This window comes from Sciurus vulgaris (genome assembly GCF_902686455.1).
Source record: "Sciurus vulgaris genome assembly, chromosome: 14".
Lineage (NCBI taxonomy): Eukaryota > Metazoa > Chordata > Mammalia > Rodentia > Sciuridae > Sciurus > Sciurus vulgaris.
In genome coordinates, this window is record NC_136475.1 from 9834332 (window position 1) to 9854077 (window position 19746).

Genomic DNA, 19746 nt, shown 5'->3' on the forward strand with positions numbered 1-19746 from the left:
TCTTCCAGCTCATGAATGTGGAATATCTTCCATTTATTCACCTCTTCTTTGCTTTCCTTTATCAAGTGTCTTATAATTCTTAGTACGCAGGTTCCATACATTTTCATCTTTATACCTAAGCATTTCATATTTTGAGCAGTTGCATAGGGCACTATTTTTAGAGTTTTGGTTTCCCCATAGTCATTGCTAGTCTAGAGAAATGTGATTGGTTTCTGCAGGTTGGTCTTCCATGCTGTGATCTTGCTGAACCTGTTAATTTTAAAAGTTTTCGTTTGTTTGTTTTATAAATTCCAAGGGATTTCTAGGTAGACCACCACATTATCCACAGCTTGCTTTATTTTTTTCTGATCTATACACCTGTATTTCTTTTCCTGCCTTGTGCTGGTTGGAATGTCAGGCACTATGTTGAATAACAATGGTAAGAGTGGATGTCCTTGTGTTTAGGGGAAAGTTTTCAGTCTTTTACCAACAAGTATGAGTGTAACTGAAGTTTTTTGGTAGATTTTTTTTTAACCAAGTTGAGGAAGATCTCTTATATTCGCATCCACCTTAGAGTTTTTAAATCATTCTTGGGTGTTGAATTTTTGTCATTTTTCTTCTGCATCAGTCGACAGGATCTTGTAATTTTCCTGTTAGCCCATCAATTTGACAGATCATACTAATTGATTTTTGAATGTGGAACGAAGCTTGTGTCCCTGAAATGAGGTAGGTCATGGCGTATTCAGTAGTTTGTCTTTACCCATGGATTTGCTTTTTATAGTTTTAGTCACCTATAGTCAATCAAGGTTAGAAATATCAGATGGAAAATTCCAGAAAGAAACTATTCATAGGTTTTATATAACTTTTATGATAGAATATTGTTGTAATTGTTCCATTTTATTATGAGCTGTGGTTGTTAATCTCTTCCTGTGCCTAATTTCTAAATTAAACTTTATCACAGGTATGTATATAAAGGAGAAAAAATAGTATAAATTGGATTCAGTATTTCCTGTGCTTTCAGGCATCTGCTGGGGGTCCTGAAACATATTCCCCATGAATGTGGGTAGATTACTGTCATTCTCTATATATCATATGTTAATGAACACTATTTGATAGTATCATGTGAAGGATTTTTGCATCTGTGTTTGTGAGAAATAATAGTCTATTGTTTTCTCCTTTTTCATACTGACTTTGCTGGTTTGGACATCAAAGTAACATTGATTTTGCAAACTAGGTTGAGATGTGTTCCTTCCTCTTCTATTTTCTGGAAGATATTATGTGGAATTAATACTAACTCTTTTTTTCGATGTTTAGTTAAATTCTCCAATGAATTCATCCAGGTCTGAAGATTTCTTCTTAAAGAAGTTTCAAATGACAAATTTAATTTCCTTAATAGATATGGAATTATTCAAATTGTTTTATATTGAGTGAACTCTGGTAGTTTGTGGTTTTTTTTTTTTTTTTTTTTTCAGTATCAGAGATTGAACCCAGAGGTGCTTTACCACTGAGTCACATCCCCAGCCCTTTCTTATATTTTATTTAGAGGTAGGAAGCACAAGGCCCTGGGTCCAATCCCTGCAAAAAAAAAAAAAAAAAAAAAAAAAAAAAATAGAGACAGGATCTCGCTGAGTTGCTTAGGCCCTTGCTAAATTGTTGAGGCTGGCTTTGAACTCGTGATCCTCCTGCCTCAGCCTCCTGAGCCACTGGGATTACAGGCGTGCACCACTAATTTGTGTTTTTGAGGATCTGATTCATTTTATCCAGGTTATCCAATTTGTGTGGGTAGAGTCATTTGCAGTGTTCCCTTGTTATTCTTCCTATGTCTATGAGGTTGTTAGAGATATCCTCATCTTTATTTCTGATCTAAGCATTTATACCATCTCTCCTTTTTTTTTTTTTTGTCAGTCTTGAGATTTGTCTGTTTTATTCATCTTTTTGAAATGGCAATTTTTTGTTTGATTTTCTCTGTTGCTTTTGTTTTCAATTTTGTTCTCTTTGGCTTTGATCATTACTCTTTATCTTCTTCTCTTATTTTGTGTTTATTTGCTATTTTTTTTCCTAGATTCTTCAGGCACAGCTCCAATTATTGATTTGAGAGTTTATCTTTTCTAATATGAGCATTTAGTGCTATGAATTTCCCTCTGGGCACCGCTTTAGCCATATCCCACACATTTTTATGTGTTGTATTATCATTCCCATTTACTTTAAAGTCTTTTTTATTTCTCCTGAGACATCCTCTTTACCCATGGACTTTTAAAAATCATGTTGTCTATTTTCTAAGTGTTTGAATATTTTCCTGTTTTCTTTTTATTATTGACTTCCAGTTTGTTTCCATTTTGGACAGAGGACATACTCTGAGTTCAGGACTTTTAATTTTTTTGAAGTTTGTTTTATAATCAAGGATGTACTTTGTTTTGGTATATGTCCCATGGGTACTTGAAAAGAATATGTATTTTGCTGCTGTTCTATACAGTTTTCTATAGATGAAACTTAGATTCTGTTCATTGATGATGGTGTTGAGTATCCTTGCTGATTTTATATCTCGTTGTTCTATCAATCATTGGGAGAGCAGTGCTGAAGTCTCTAATTATAATTGTGAATTTGTCTGTTTTTCTTTCAATTCATTTTTTTTTTTTTTTGGAGGCAGGTACTGGGGATTGAACTCAAGGACAGTCGACCACTGAGCCACATTCCCAGCCCTATTTTGTATTTTATTTAGAGACAGGGTCTAACTGAGTTGCTTAGTGCCTCACTTTTGCTGAGGCTGGCTTTGAACTTGAGATCCTTCTGCCTCAGCTGCTGGAGTTGCTGGGATTACAGCTTTTCTTTCAATTCTATTGGTTTTTGCTTCACATATTTTGTAGCTGTTATGTGCACACATATTTACAGTTGCTATGTCTTTTGGTGGATTGATACTTTTGTTATAATATAATATCCTTCTTTGTTCCTAGGAATGTTCTTTGCTCTGAAGTTTGCTTTTCAGAGAGAGCCAATCCCAATTTCTTTTTATTGACATTTGCATGGCCTATCTTTCCCTATCCTTTCATTTTAACTTTTGTATGTAATTTTATTTGAAGGATGATTCTTGTAGAGACAATGTTATTGAGGCCTTTTTTTAAAGTCCTGGTTACCAATCTGTCTTTTAATGGGTCTATTTAGATCATTTACGTTTAGTGTAATTATTGATATGTTTGGACTTTTCGGCAATTTTACTTTTTGCTTTCTATTTTTGTCCTCTCTTTTTCACTTGTCTGTTTTTGTTTTCCTTTGTAAACTACCTGTTTTGTAGCCTTTGTTACTTAAACAGTTTTTTAGAATTATGTTCTTATTTATAGTGTTTTCTAGGGTGTCTTTTCATATGACTTTTTAGCGGTTGTGCTAGTTATTATATTATGGATACATAAATTGTCAAAAATCTACTAATGACAACATTTTTCCAGTTTGGGTGACAAACAGAAAACTGGTTTTTCCTTTATCCCTCCCATTTGAAAGAAAATGCGTTATTATCTCTTCACATTAGATTGTATCATAATTTTTGATTCAAACTTCAAACACAGTTTGTAAAACTCAAGGGGGGGTTATTTACTCATAGTTTTTCTCACCATCCTCCTTTCTGATGGTCCAAGTCTTCTTTTGTCATTTTCTTTGTTTACAAAACTTCTTTTTTTTTTTTTTTAAATAGTACTCTGCTAGAAACAAATTCTTTTAGCTTCTTTGTTTGAGAATGTCTTTATTTTACTGTTATTCCTGAAGAATATTTTCACCATGTATTAGATTTGGGATTGAAAAGTCTTTTCCTTTAGTGATATTAAGACATATTGTTCCACTTTCTTCTTACCTCCAAGGTTTCTGATGAGAAAATTGCTATCATTAGAACTGATTTTTCATTATTGATAATATGTCATTTGTCTTTGGCTGCTGTTAAAAGTTTTTCCTCTGCCATCTGTTTTTGGAGGTTTGGGCTTGGTGTAGATTTCTTTAGGTTTATTCTCATTAAATTTCACTCAGCTTCTTGAATCTGCTATCTTCTTATTATTTTGCCAAATTTGGAGATTTTCAGTCGTCTTTCTTTAAATGCTTTTTTTCAGTATGACTCTCTTTTCTTCTTCTGACACTCCAGTGAACTGAATATTCTCTGTCTCTATTTCTCTTTCCCTAATCTTACATGTCTGTGAGGAGCTGTCCATATTTTTCAGCCTATTTTATCTTCGTGGTCTAGATTGGATAATTTGCATTGTTCTGTCTTCAAGTCTACTCATTCTTCTTTTTTGTCTATTTGACTCTTGAGTCCATTCACTGGGTTTTAATTTTGGTTATTCAAGTTTTTGTTCTAACATTTCCATTTGGTTCTTCTACGTATCATCTATTTCCTTGCTGAGACCTAACTATGTTTTTATTCATTTCAAGCATGTTTACAATTGTTTGTTAAAGTGTTTTTATGGTGATTGTTTTAAAATCTTTGTCAGACCATTCTAATGTTTGCGTCATCTTGATCTTGATATCATTCATTTTCTTTCTTCATTGAATTTGAGCTCTTCCTGACTTTAGAGATGATGAGTGATTTGTTTATTTATTTTTATTGAACTAAGACATGTCAGTATTTTATAATTAGACTCTGGACCTTATTTAACTCTGCTCTAGCAGACCTTCTCTGATACTGCTCTGGTGGATGAAGAAAAGTACAAATTGTTATTGCCAGAAGGAGATAGAAGTCCAGGTTTACCCCTCGACCTCTGTCGACCTCCACAGGATGAGGGGCTCCTTGTTAAGGAGCAGTGGTGGTAGCTCAAGCTTCCTTCTAGGCCTCCTTTGGTGATCATCCTGGCTGGATGGGAGGGGTGCGTTTTTATTGCTCTCTGTGTAGCCTTGCTGGACACTGTGGATGAGTGGCCTTGTTACTTTTGAGTGGTGGAAAAAGTCTGGACTTGTCACTGGGCCTGCTCTGACACCACCTTAGTGAAAAAAGGGAGGAATGCTTCATTAATGGCAGGGGCAATGGGAACTCCAGGCTGCCTACATGGTCCCCACTGACATCCTGCTGTGGTAACTTGTTACTGACTGGTAGGACTGAAAGTCCTGGCTGTCTACTCAGCCTTTTTTGATATTGCTATAGCAAGGTTTTGGTGTACTTTATTATAACCGGTCAGGGCTAGCAGTCTAAGCTCTCCACTCAGCACTTGCTAGTAGAGATGGATCTTTTCTCTGTGGTGCTTGGCTGGAGTGGAGTTCCTTTCTTTGTGTACCAAGCTCCCTAGTCCATTTACTTCCAACTTTGCACCTTTTAGAGTATTCCTGTACTGTTTTTATATATAATGTCCATAATTTGGGGTTGTACTTAGTTAAGGGAGGAATAGGGAAAAGTGCATTTTCTCTGTCTTCCCACATACTGAAGCCCTTACCTTTACTCTTGAAGGATACTTTTGCTGGGTATAGAATATAGTTAACATTTGCTTTCTTCTGACCTCTTTAAAAATTGACTGTTTTTAGTTACACATGACAGTAGACTCTAATCTGATATGTTTATACAAGCATGGAATATATCTTATTCTAATTAGGATCCCAGCCTGGTGGGTGTACACGATGGTGAGAGTCACTGTGGTAGGTCATATATGTACATGGGAAAGTTATGTCGGATTCATTCCACTGTCTTTCCTACTCCCATCCTCCCTCCCTGCCCTTCATTCCCCTTTGTCTAATCCACTGCACTTACATTCTTCCTCTCTCCCTCCTTATTCTGGGTTAGCACCCACATATCAGAGAAGATATTCAACCTTTGGGTTTTTGGGAGATTGGTTTATTTCACTTAGCCTGTCTTTCTGACCTTTAAATATCTAAATCCACTGTTTCATCTAAGTAATCATTCATATTTGCAGTGTGTTTTCTCTATATGTGACACATACCATTTCTTTTTTTTTTCCCCCTGTGGCTGCTTTTAAGGTTTTTCTCTTTATTCTTGTTTTCAAATTATGGTACTATTCTTTATATAATATTATGCTTGGTTTGATTTTCTTTGTATTTATCTTGCCTGGGATTTGTTGAACAACTTGACTCTTCAAGTTTATTTGTTTGTTTGTTTTAATAAAATCTTAGAAATCCTCAGCTATTATTTCTTCTGTTTGTTCTCTCCTTTTCTTCTGAGACTCCAATTATAGTTATGGTAAACATCATGAGATTGTCCCACAGGTCACTGACACTTTGTTCATTTATGCGAACTTTTGTTGTTGTTGCTCTTCAGGTTGGGAATTCCTCCTCACAGACTTTTAAGGCAATGGACACTTTATTCTAAACACTTCCAAGTTGCTTTTAAGCCCATACAGATATTGTACTTGCCTCAGTTCATTTTGTATTGTTATAACAAAATACCTGAGGCAGGATACTGTAAAAGAAAAAAAGACTTATCTGGTCACAATTCCCCTTTTCTTTTCTTGTGGGGAACAAACCCAGGGCCTTACACGTGCTAGGCAAGTGCTCTACCCCTGAGCCACATCCCCAGCCCCTGTCTCATCACAACTCAAGCTCCTCAGCCTAGATCTGGTGAGCGGCCCATGGCGGATGGTTTCACAGTGGCCAGTAGCACATGGGGAATCGGCCTTCAGGGGAAATGCCGGGTTGGCCCATCCTGCCGGTTCTCAAGGTCCGTGCGAGCTGACCGCCTCCTGCGAAACAGCAGTAACCCATTAGGGAGGGTGAAGCGGGGAGGACCAGGTGGCCCTCCTCCTGGCCCTGCCGGGTGGAGATCCCACGGCCTCAGCGCGCTGCCTCCCTGCACACTGCGCAGCGCCCAAACCAGAGCCATGCTCCTGCTTTCAGATCTCTGCTGAGGTCCTCAATTGTTCACTTATTTTGACCTTATTTTTCTTTCTGTCCAACACACTTATAATGTCTACAAGAGAAAGATTTGCAGTTTGCATGGATTTACGAATAAAGACATTTCAGTCTCACCGCGCTGAGGCCCTTTCCTGCGAGTCCCGACGTCTGCTGTACCTCGGCCCAGGCTTTATTGACGACTGCTTTTTCCTCTTGACGTTTAGTGGCGGTTTCCCGCTGTCTGTACCTGGTATTTTTTTTTTTTTTTAAACCGGGCAGCGTGGATGATTGTAGAGACTTTGGGTTGCATTATCTTTGTCCTCATTGTTCTTTTTAAATTGATTTTTTTTAAAGTAATGGCTTTGTTAAGATATAATTCCCATGTCAATCACCGGTTTAAAGTGTGAGTCAGTGATTTTTAGTGTATTCACAGATACCTAAACCATCCCACAATCAACTTTAGAGCAGTTTCATGTCCTCAAAAAGAAGCCACCCTGTGCCCCTCAGCTCTCTGCTCCCTCACCCTGAGCCCCACCCAATATAATTTTGTTTGTTATAGATTTTCTTGCTCCAGACATTTCATATAAAATGGAATTTACAATTAAGTGGTCTTTTGTGACGGTTTCTTTCACTTCTTGAAGGTTCTTCTATATTGTCACATGTACTGGCTTGCTATTTTTTAATGGCCTTATCCTATCATGGTATGGATATACCACAGAGTGTTTATCCACTTACCAGCTGGTAGACGGAGAGCTGATTTCTCTTCTAGCAGGCAGTTAACTTGGCTGAACCCAAAGTCCACACTCGCTCCTGCTAAGTAAATAGTGAATTGAATCCAGGGTCGCCTAACCGCTGAGCCATGTCCCTAGTCCCATTAATTAATTATTATTATTTTTTAAAAATTCTGAGACAGGGTCTTCCTGAGTTGCTCAGGGCCTCACTAAGTTGCTGAGGCTGGCGTTGAACTTGGGATCCTCCTGCCTCAGCCTCCTGGATTGCTGGGATGCCAGGTGTGCACCACCTCACTGGGATTGTGTCTTCCTTTTGAGAACGAGTGGTACTCTGGTTTTTGTCATTCTTGGTTGCCCCCCAGGGCCTTCGAACAGCTGCCTGTATGTTTCATCCAGAGTGTGACACTGTGTGGGAATTAGCTAACAGGAGCTACTCCACCACCCCTGGAGGCAGAACCCGCAATACCCAGTGTTTGAATTGGCGAGACAGCTCATGGAGCCTTCCAGAGACTCACCTCCTTCAAGCCTCAGACATAGCCCCTGTCCTGAGTCCAGGTGAATGTCACAGACAGAGCTGAACGCCACGGTGATGGGAAGGCCCTCCGTCAGCGTGGGCTGGGAAGGAGACACTTCCGAGTGTGAGGGGCCTCCTGAGTGGGTCATAGCCGATGGAATTCAAGTACCCGTTCTCTTTTCCATGAGAGTTGGACTTCAAGGCTGGTGACTTTCATCACCCCTTGTGATCTGGGACAAGCCTGGCCAGGGAGGCTGTGGAATTGAGCCTTGGCATTCCCACCTTTCCTAAGTAGCTATTCCCTCTCCTCCCTGGAAAGGCAGAGGCAGGAGGACCAGGCCCCAGGCGCCTGCTGCTTATGTCCTTCCTTCCATTCATCTAGTCCTGAGCCTCCTCTACAGAGAAGGGGAGGTAGATAGTATCGAAGTGGAATTTTCAAAGTTCCAAAGTCTTGAATCAAACTTTGCAGCAATTAAACACAATTACCTTGCTGTCCTTAATTATTCTGGACAAAAGAACCAGAGGGGCGGGGGGGGGGGGGGGGGAAGCGCTGTTCGGCCTCCCCAGTCACTCATTCGCTAAAAGATCACACTTAAACTTGTATTTATCATAGCACCTGGGGATACCTCACGTTTAGAAGAGAATACAAAACATCACAAAGTGTTGGTGGCGTTGGGATACGACTCACATGGTGTCAGAGAAAAATTAATATGAAATATAAATAAGAGGCATGGACAGCACCCCATTTTTCCCAACAGTAGAGTCTATTTTGACATTTTATATAAACATGGAGTACAACCCATCCCAGTTAGGATCCCACTCTTGTGGCTGCACATGGGGTGGAGTTTCACTGGTCGTGTGTTCATACATGAGCACAGGAAACTTCTGTCCCATTCATTCCACCATCTTTCCTATTTCCATCCCGCCTCCCTTTTATTCCCCCTTCTCTAATCCAATGAGCTTCTATTCTTCTCCTCCCCATCCTCCTTTATTGTGAGTTAGCATCCACATACCGGTGAGAACATTTGGCCTTTGTTATTTTGGGACTGGCTTATTTCACTTAGCATGATAGCCTCCAGTTCCATCCATTTACCGAATGCCATAATTTCATTCTTCTTTATGGCTGACATCATATTCCATTCTGTGTATGTACCACATTTTTCTTTATCCATTCATCTGTCAAAGGGCACCTAGTTTGGTTCCATATCTTAGACCTTGTGAATTGAGCTGTTATAAACATTGATGTTACGGCGTCACTGTAGTATGCTGATTTTAAGTCCTGTGGGTATAAACCGAGGGGTGGGATAACTGGATCAAATGGTGGTTCCATTCCAAGTTTTCTGAGGAACCTCCACACTGCTTTCCAGAGTGGTTGCACCAATTTGCAGTCCTACCAGCAATGTATGAGCGAAATTTTCCCCCCACATCCTCATCAACACTTATTGTTATTTGTATTTCTTAATAATTGCCATTCTGACTGGAATGAGATGGAATCTCAGTGTGGTTTTAATTTGCATTTCTCTAATTGCTACAGATATTTTTTCATATATCTGTTGACCATATTTCTTCTTCTGTGAAGTGCCTGTTCAGTTTTTTTGCCCATGTATTGATTTTTTTTTTGGTTAAGTTTTTTGAGTTCTTTGTATATCCTGGAGATTAATGCTCCACTTGAGATGCAAGAGGAAAGATTTTCTCCCATTCTGTAGGCTCTCTCTTTACGTTCTTGATTGTTTCCTTTGTTGTGAAGACGCTTTTTAGTTGGATACCACCCATTTATTCATTATTGATTTTATTTCTTGGCCAGCACACCATTTTGATTGTCTTTCTTCATAAAAATGCAGATTACGTGACTTCTCTGGGGAGACTCGTGGCTTCTCGGTATGCCGATGGTCTGTTTCCACAGTTCTACAGAGCAGAAGATGGCAGAGTATACAATGTAAGTCGGAGCCCCTTAGCGGGCGGATCCAGTGACATGCTGAGGTCACCTCAGATCACGGAGGAGGTGGAGGTCCAGGTGGAAACTTTCCTTTGGCCAGTGCTAGAGATGAAAGTCACAGCCAAGGAGCTGTGGAAGGAAGTACTGAACCAGTAAGAGATTAGTGCAAAGCCCTTTCGGCCAGAGACATAATACCTAATGGGGTGTAAATGTCACGTCAGTAGCTGTTTCACTATATTACTTAGGGATTAATGACAAGGAAGGAAGTCTGTGCATATTCACTACAAATGCAATTTGTTTTTGAATATTTTCCATCCCAGGTTGGTTGAATCTGAGGATGCTGAACTTGTGGGTGTGGAGGGCTGACTATATCTTAAAAATTTAAACCAAGCCTGGCCCTAGGTAGGAATCGAACTTGAATTCTCAAAGTTGTGAAATTTGCCCTAGACAAGCATCTCCATGGAACCATTTAAAAAATAAACTTGACCCTGTGTCTACGTAAGTCTACCTCCAAACCCTGTGTGGTCTGGTCTCAAGGGGATCCTGGGTCATAGGCGGGCCTTGGAAGAGGGTGAGGGAATCCTAATTCTGATTTAGGGACCAGGAGAAGCAGCAGAGAAGTCACGCCGGACTTTGGGAAATGAGCTTGAGAGAGACATGAGGAGGGGCCAGGAAGGACGTTTTAAGGAGATGAGGTCAAAGCTGGAAAGATTTGCATTTAGAAAGCACATTTTCCTTAAGCATGTAGGTACTGGAGAGGGAAGGGTATATTCTGGGAGCTGTTAATGTCTTTTTTTCTTTTTTGGTATTGGGAATTGTACCAGGGGTGCTTTACCACTGAGCCACATCCCCAGCCCTTTGTATTTTTTATTTTGAGATAGGATCTTGCTTAAGTTGCTGACAAAGCTGGCCTCGAATTTTCGATTCTCTTGCCTCAGCCTCCTGAGCTGCTGGGATTACCGGCATGAGCCACCCTGCCTGGCAATTTTTATTTTTTAAAGTACCAGATCTTTTTAAAATCTGGTTTGTCACAGAACAGGGCACACTTTTTCTTACTCCTCTTCTGCTTCTGTCTCCCTTTACCCTGACAGGCCTTGCATGATTGGGCCTCACCTAGGTGAAGGATGGCTTATTTGTGCCTACAAGTCTCTGTCACCTTTGGGGGGCAGCCTCTGGAGGTGCTGGTGGCAGCTATGAGTGACAGGTGACCCAGGTTCAGGGGAGCATGGCCTGAGGACACAGGGGCCCCAGTAGCTGGACTGGCATCCCTAATGGAAGCGGACGAATGTGCTGGAGAGCTCCAGAGCACCCTGACCCGTCACCCTTGGGAAAGCTCTTCAGTGACACTGATTTTTTTTCCACCTGCCTTTGCTGGTTTTTCTTTTCCTCTAACTTCTTTAAAGAGCCCTGGACTGACAAAGGCCAGCTGAAACCAGACCTGGAAACACCGTTTTTTTGTTTTAAGAGCCTGTGTTTTGAGTAGATCCCACGGTCATCTCCTTGTCTGTGGGGCACCCTCCCAGGTTTTCCGGTGAGAGGCAGGGACTTTTCCTCCCGGGTCCTGGGGGATTTGGAGGGGCCTTTACAAAGCTGTTTTTAACTGCTCAGCTCCTGATAGCGTCGTTCTGGTTCAGGTGACTTGTTTTGGCATCATCTTTTCATTTCTGCTTTCGATCTTCATTTCCATGAAGCTGACAGCTACGCCGGAGCTGATCCATCAGTTTGCGGGGGCCTTAGCACGAGCTCTGGAGAGCTGCAGGCGGCGGATGGACTGGCTCACCAGCGGAAGCCGGCAGATTTTCGGTGTCATCTTGGAACGGTGCGTCACCTTAGTGCTGGACTTCGGCGACATTCTGGAGGGGGAGCTTCGTCTGTGCCGAGACGCCCTGACTATGGTCCTCCAGGAGCAGGTGGCTCACGTAGCCAAGTTCAATGTCATATGGTGAGTCCTGGAGGAAGCAGCACTGCGGCCAACGTCATGGCGATTGGCACATGTTTGGAGTTAAGCGGCAAAGTTAAGTGGCGAGGGGGGAGGAAGTACCTTGGAAATTCCTAGAATATGATTTCAGCAGAAAACTCACAATGGATAAGTATTAGGAAACTTTGATCTGCTTTGCACAAAGTATCTTGGTGTTCAGGTTAAAAGCAATTTAGGGGCTGGGGTCGTGGCTCAGTGGCAGAGCACTTGCCTAGCACGTGTGAGGCTCTGGATTCGATCCTCAGCTCCACGTAAAGATAAATAAATAAAATAAAGGTATTGTGTCCATCTACAGCTAAAAATATATTCAAAAAGAGAGATTCAGGACCAGGGGTGCAATTCAGTGGCAGAGCACTTGCCCAGCCTGTGCCAGACCCTGAGTTCAGCCCCCATCCTGCTGAAGTAAGAGACTTAGAAACCTACTTTTCAACTCAGGGAAGTTCAAAATTATGAGACTATGAACTATGTGCTTGGATCCAGCCTACATTTAAGGCCATAAATCTGTTCACTCGGTTTAGATTGGAGCTTCGATAATGGATTCGAAGGCCACGCAAACTTCACTTGATTTCCAGACCGAGTTTCCAACTCAAGTTGACCAGTCCTTTCATCCAGGCAGCCACTGGCTAGCTGTTTGGAATTGCCCGTATCTCAGAGTCTTCATGACCAATCTCCTAGGGATTCTTGGTTTCGGTAGGACTCGGGCCTCCGTGCTAACTGTCCATCTGGAGCAATGGTTGCCCCTCCCCGAGAAGAAACATCTGGATATGGAGGGGGAGGGGAGTCTGCTTAATTGGGTTTGTCTTTTTTTTTTTAAATAAAAATGCTTTTGGCTAATTTGAGGGCACCTTTGGGGATGTGCCGGGTGGTGTTCTCTCCCAGGTTCCTGCTTCTGCCACAGGTGGGTCACAGGAAGTGGTGCTGAAGTCTCAGAGGTGTTGCTCCCTTGGAATGTTCACTGACGCGTGTATGCCACTCAGTCAGCTCTCTTTTCTACCTGGAGAAGCCACACAGAAGGGACACTAGTGAGCCAGCTTGCCTCTGGAGGCAGGCCACGAGGGACTTTTGGGCCAATTTACTTGTAGTTATAAGCACACATAAATTCAAGTGGCTCCTCTTTTTGAGGTTGGAGTTTTCCACCAGCCGTTTCCAAGCTCTAACTAAATGGCTTAACCAAATTTTCTCAGGATTTCAAAAGCAATGCTCTGTTGAACTCAAAACAATTCAAGTTTTGATCTGAAAAAGGTGACTGATGGGAATCTTTCAGGACAAGGAAAAACAATGTCAAGAAAGAATTAGAGTCGGGCGCGGTGGCACATGCCTATAATCTCAGCGGCTTGGGAGGCTGAGGCAGGAGGACCACAAGTTCAAGGCCAGCCTCAGCAACTTAGTGAGGCCCTAAGCAACTTAGCAAGATCCTCTCTCAAAATAATAAAATAAAAAGTGCTGGGGATGTGACTCAGTGGTCAAGTGCCTCTGGGTTAAAAACCTGGTCCAAAAAAAAAAAAAAAAAGAACAGAAATAAAATTTTATACAAAATTGTAATACTGTGAATACGTGTAAATCTCTTGTTCTCAAGTAAACATCGTTTTTCTAGTCAGTATGGCTTATGGAAGATAATGCCTGCTTGAAATAAGGGGTGTATTCAGAAGGCACATTTCCCTCAAGAAGACAGACCCACCTTCTTCAGCTTTCACGTTTTGCTGGTGACTTTGAGAGGCCTGGGGGCTGTGTCCTTCCTCACTGCTGATGTTATTATATTAGGAGGCTCACTGTTCATGGATAGGGGACTGAAGCTGGAGATTCCCGTGGTGGCGCTCATGGCTTCCCTGTGACCACGCCCTGTGCTTCCTTCCAGGGTTACTCAGGAGCCTGTGAAGTGGCAAGAACGCACTACTCCTGTGACCCCACAGTCCTTAGCCGCCGCCATCAGCTGGGTGGAGAAGCTGAGTTTCGAGCTGACCACTGCGAGCGCCGTCAGCCGCGTGGATGCTCTGCTGGACGCGGGCACTGACGAAACTGTGAGTGTGTGTCCATGGCCCGCCCCGGTCCCAGGGTGGCTTAGAGCTTAACTCTGCATGCTCGGTATCTTCACACTGTCCTTCAGCTGACCTTGCCCCCCCCCCCCCCACCGCCACAGCATTCCCCAGAGACCTCGTCATTGGCATTGAAGCGCCCTTGGGTATTGATCTGATTGAACTCTGAATTTGGAACCAATTGAGGAATAGGTTCCAGGCCCCAGAGAGGGATGCAGATAGCAGCTCTGGTGACAGTAGAGCTGGACTGGGCCAACCAGAGGCTCCCAACGCTGTTCCCTGAGCCCGGCTGGGCTGCTTCTGTGGGGCGGCTGGGGCTGCAGGGCAGACCCTCACCTGCGAGTGCCGGGAGAGACAAGCATTGGTCCCTCGGAGGACGAGGACAGGGGGTCCCCAGCATCCGTGTTCAGAGGCCTCCCAGTTCCTCTTCTTCACAGATGGAACTATTTTGTGCTTTCCAAGGTGACGTGTATCCACGCCAAGGAGCCTCCATTTTTGAACACTAATGTACTGACATATGCATTTTGAAAGGAACCTTCTGGAAATACAGCTTTACCCGGAAGAAGCGATTCAGTAGCTGTATTTTACGTCTTTTTCAGTCACGGGGTGTGTGTTTCTGTGAGGGGTTACTGACAGGATTGCTGAGGGCAGTAGCAAGCTGGTAAGGAACTTTCTGGAGAGGAGGGGTCCTCGGCCTGCCTCAACTCCCCAGATCCCCGTTGGCCTGCTTGCCTCGTCCGTACCTGCGTCCTCGGCTCTGGAAGCCTGGCGTCTCTTCAGGTTTCCAGCATTACCTAGCTGCATTCAGAAGTCCTTTCTTGGGCCAACAGGCCATGTTCTAGCACGATGAAGGGACAGCCCCCAGTGGTCACTGGCCTGTGTCCATCCATATCAAGGGTGATGATTTGAAATTGGAAACGCATTGTTTTTCCTCAAAAAGCCAGACCAACAAATGTTTCCCATTAAGGAAGAACCAAAGACAAGCCACTGTGTTCTTTGGTCCTTCCAGATTATTTCACCATCTGTAAGAATTCCAAGAGTCCAGACACCTTAAGGAGCATTCCAGAAGGGGGACCTTTCCCAGTCTCCTGGGAGTGTGTCCTCTGAGGCATGCTACTTCTTTGCCTCTGAAAGCGACCAGCCCCCTGTGACCTTGCTTTGCTTCTCTCTGGAGGGGCTCCTCTTTTCTCTGGGGTGCATCCCGAGCCTAGAAAACAAGGAGCGATTGGGCAAGTTCCGGGGAAGTCCTCTAAGAGGGAGAGCCCAGCAGGGAGCTCACGGGCACTGCTCACCAAAGGCAGCCCGGGAGCTCTGGAGAGGAGGTGGTGGCACCCGGGAAAGTCCCTCTGCCCACAGCCTCTGTCTGGGGTGGTCCCACACTCGTAAGTGCAGCTGTCTCACATACAAACATGCCACGGCTGGGTTTTATGAGTAGAAAAGAAGAGTTGCCTGGTCTGTGAGGTTCCCACAGAGGCCTGCTCCTCTGTCCAGCCGCCTGGCCACCCCTGGAGTTTCACATTCCCGCATGCGGCTGCAGTTTGCTAGGAAGAGAAAAGATTTGAGGCTTAAGAAACTTTTGGAGCAGTAGCCATGAACCTCTCATCCTGATGACGGCCTGCTCTGCCTTGGCATCGGCCCCGTGAGTGGGCACCAAGCCAGTGGGCATGATCTCGTGTTCAAAAACCAACACAGAGGTCTGGCGCTGGTATCAAGTCCGGATGAGGAGCAGGACTGAATGATGTACTTGGTTATGGTGAAGGTCCAGAGGCCACCGGCCTCCTCCAGGACCGGGCTTTGTGACCACAGGTCAGCTGAAGACCCAGTAGGGAGCTCAGGCAGTGTCCGGGGGCCTTTGAATCATGCGCCCTTAACTCATCCATCATCACGACTGCCAGGTGAATTACTGTTGAACCCTGCGAAAAAGGGCACGATGCCCAGGCAGGGCATCCTGGCTGTTGTTGTGGAGATGTGTGGCAGGCGAGGGGTTGGTCCCTGGAGTCCAGGTGTGCTGGCCAGCCCAGGGCTTCTGCCTTCCAGCAGTCTGTGTTCTGGAAGTTGGCAGCTTCCCTGGCCTTTCGGAGGAGGAGTGGTCTGTTGGGAGGCCCCAGCCTCGCCTTTCCCAGGTCCTTGGGAGAGAGGGCTGTTGATCCAGAGCCCTGGCTTTGGGCCACCCAAGAAGGCCAACTGCCCTCAGGAGAAGGCTGGACTCCAGAAGACATCTGTCTTTCCATTTTGTTGTTGTTGTTGTCTCCCATCTGCCTGGTAGGCATGAATCTGGTTTTGTTTGTTTGTTTGTTTTGGTTTTAAAAAACCATATTCACCGAGAGACCAAGTGGGTGAGTTGGAGATGGACCTGTGTTGTTCCCTACGGAGCTTGTGCTGCTGGTCTGTAAGCTGAAGGCCTGGCCCTCTGGGTGCCTGAATCTAGCACCTCATTTATTTCCTGCTGGTAGTTTGGACAGGCATCAGATCTCTTCTTCGTGTGTCCCCGAAGCTTACTAAGGGTTCTGTAAATGATGTTGAGTCTTGATGGATGAATTGGGAATAATGTCAATATGCTTGAGTTTGGGGCTAGATGTGGGACCAAGAGATTCTGCCCCCAAGACACAGATTTGAATTTTGGAGGGAGGGAAGTGGTCTTCTCAGGACCAGGGTGGTGAATTTGCTGGTCCTTGTAGGACCCTGGTGGGGTGGTGGGCAGGCACAAGGACCCTGAAACCTGAGAGCTAGCCAGTGGGTGGTGGCCAAGGGCTTAGGTGGGTATCTGAGGAGCAAACCAGACAGTCACCCATGGAAGGAAGCAGAAAATCAAAATGGGCCCAAGCAAGACAGCTGTCCCAGGCACAGGGACCACCTGGGCTGGATCTTGATGTCTGGCGCATCCCCCTAACAGTGCAGGATCCAGGATCAAGGGAGCGTTTCGCTAGACCTCTCACCATTGCACTAGTTGCTGGTTGACTTTATTTTTCTCCTTGAGAGTGGGGACCTTGAGAGCCAGCTGGCGGTCAGGCTGGTTCGCAGAGGACACGGGGAGCAGAAGGGGCCACTCCCTGCCTGTTCCTTCCTCAGCCCCCACCCCAGAGCTGCAGCCAGGAGGATGCCCAGGGCTTGGTGGGTGGCCAGAGGGCAGATTAGGTGAAGCTGCAGAACAAATGGCCCAGACAGAACAGGGCGTTTCAAGCAAAAACATCAAGACGCCACCTTGTTTTACGTAATCAATAAAAGTGGCGAGAACTTTCGATTCACTCCATGAGGCGGAATGGATCCTGTGCACTGCTTTACCAGATTGGGTGCATGTCTGTGCTCAGGGAAGCGCTGGTCAGCCGGAAGCTGCTCCAGCTGCAGGGCTTCAGGGCTGGCCCTGGCCCCCAGGGGCCTGCGTTCACTAGTGAGGGTGAGGATTCCCACAAGGACAACCCCCTTAAGCCACAGGCAGCAGTGTCGACGTTGGCGGGAGTCTGAACCCGCGGACAGTGGGGCAGCCCAGTGAGTGAACACAGTGCCTGCCAGGCCCCGACCTTGAGTTCATAGTTCTGGAATTCACATTCTTCTCTCATGGGTGAACAGCCTGTCTAGGATCCCACACAGCGTGGGGGTCCAAAAGCAGGACAGAAGCTGGTGGCTCAGGCAGCCGGCTCCTAGGCCAAGTCCATTCACCACCCTAAGCCTCCGTTTCTTCACCTGTAACCTGGGTGTGCTAACAATAATCCAGTAAGGTCTGTTGTGAATAAAACCTCATTGTAACCTGTCATCCCAAATGGCAGGTAACTGTGAAGCCATTTTGAGTTAAGAAGCGTTTTTGCTAGCTTGGAGAGAGAGGGATAGGTGGCGTGTCTGTCCTCCCCTCTGTTTTTCTAGATGTCATTGTCCTGGGAGCAGAAAGGAGCCTGTGTCAGGAGTGGGGGTGGGAGCAGCGGACCCCAAGCCAAGCATGTCCCAGGGCCTCTGCAGCCCAGAACACTGACCCAGGTGCCACGCGGAAGCCGAATTCCGTCAGATTAATGAACAGCGAAGTGTGCCATAGCCTTGGCCGAGGGAAGGAAGTTCTGGCTCCGCGGCCGCCACATGCTGGGGACAAACCTCTGTTGCCCCGGGAGTTCGGGTTCTGGGTTGTTGCCAGACAGGCGGGCTGGCTGCTGCGGAGACGCAGGGCAGGGCATTCCGGAGCTGCGGGGGAACCGAGCCCCTCCGTCCTCACCTCCCTGTGGGTCTGCAGACAGATCAGACGTGAATCTCAGAAGGTACCCAGTGTCTGTCCGCTGTCTCGGGCCATGTGTCATTTTAGATGCTCAGGACAGGATGGCCCTGTCCCCAGGATGCTAAGCTTGGGCACATACCCAGCTGAAAAATTTGTAAATAGCAATGCAGTGAAGTGGGGACGCGTTGGGGCCTCCTCCGCCAGGTAATAACAAGACAGGAGGCGTTTGCTGGGAGAGGAATGTGTGGCCTAGGAAGTCATCAGAGAACAGAGTTTCTTCCTTTTGACCCCCTGCCTCCCAGGCAGCTGACGGGAGGTTTAAGCTAGCTCAGTCTTCACCTCCACCTCCCAGGGTGCTCTTTAAAGTCAAAGAGACAGGCTCAGGAGGGAGGAGGGCTATGGCCAGGCTGGTCTTGGCTCCCTCTCTGGCCACCCTGTTCCCGCCTGCCCCCTTGGAACTCCAGAGCCTCCTGATCAACTGGGGGGCAGTCCACCCCGCCGCCAGGTGTGTTGAAGTCCCGGGTTTGGAGTTAAGGGGAAGCCATTTGTTAGTAATTTGCAGCTCCCGAGGGTTTGGGGTAAGTGCAGGGAGAGGGTGGTGGACCCCCAGACCCCGCGCACCTGCTGGGACCTGTTGAGGTGATGGCGCGCAGCTGTCCGTGGGCTTTCCCTTTCTGAGGTGGGTGCAAATGCACGCACACATCGTACACGTGAGTCACCTTCTAAACACTCGGCGCGAAGAAGAATGAGTTGTCTCCCTGCTTACACATGCAGGCACTGAAGTGCCGTCACTTCCCTGAGTCACAGAACGCATCAGTAGCTGGGGAGCTCCATGTCCTGGAAGCCAGTTCTGGGGATGAGCCAGAGTGGGATGGGGCCTGGCAGGCCTGGCTCCTGAGCCGCTGCCTAGACAGGACGGCCTCACCTCCCCAGGCCTGTGGCTCCCGGTGAGAGGAGCCCAGGGGAGGAGCCAGCCGGGACGTGCCCTCCCTCCCCTGCGTGCCCAGCCTGCGGACCCGGTGTGTTGGTGCTGCGGAATTCTGGGAGCACCTCGGGAAGTGGCTGATGGGCTTCCTACCACAGCGGCTGGGCCAATGCCTCCTTCATTTCTTGACTTGAATATAAGCCCTCCCCGGTGTATGACCGACACGTTCTCATGCAACACCGGAGACGGCCACAGCCCAAGGACCCCCTTGGCGACAGGCCTCGGTGGTCTCACTCACTGACCTGACCTCCCAGCCTCCCCACAAACACAGAGTAGTGTTGCTATTCTTTCTACCATTTTTAATTTTTTTTTAAGAAGCAGTTTTGTAGGAAAAGCATTGCCAGGGAACGCACAGTCAACCAGGGCTGCGCGGGCCGTAAACCGATGACAGGGTCCGCTGTTTTACAGGTGGAAGCCATTTACTACTTTGTGGTGGGGGACGTTCCAGAGGAGTCCAAGGAGCTGCTCCTCCAGAGGGCTTTGGACATCCGGCATCCCGTCCACACGGTGTCCTTCAACGCCAGAGGAGAAGGCATGGTAGCTTTCCTGAAGGATCTGAGTGCCAAGACTCATGGCAGGTAGGTG

General features: G+C 45.9%; 1 protein-coding gene across 1 annotated transcript in view; it reads left to right on the plus strand.

Moving 5' to 3' along the window:
- Positions 1 to 19746, plus strand: part of VWA3B (von Willebrand factor A domain containing 3B) — a 190908-nt gene that overhangs the window by 10492 nt on the left and 160670 nt on the right. The window contains 4 exon segments of the mRNA XM_079109530.1: positions 9873 to 9967; positions 11659 to 11909; positions 13801 to 13963; positions 19570 to 19739. Coding sequence (XP_078965656.1) covers positions 9873 to 9967; positions 11659 to 11909; positions 13801 to 13963; positions 19570 to 19739 — 679 coding nt within the window.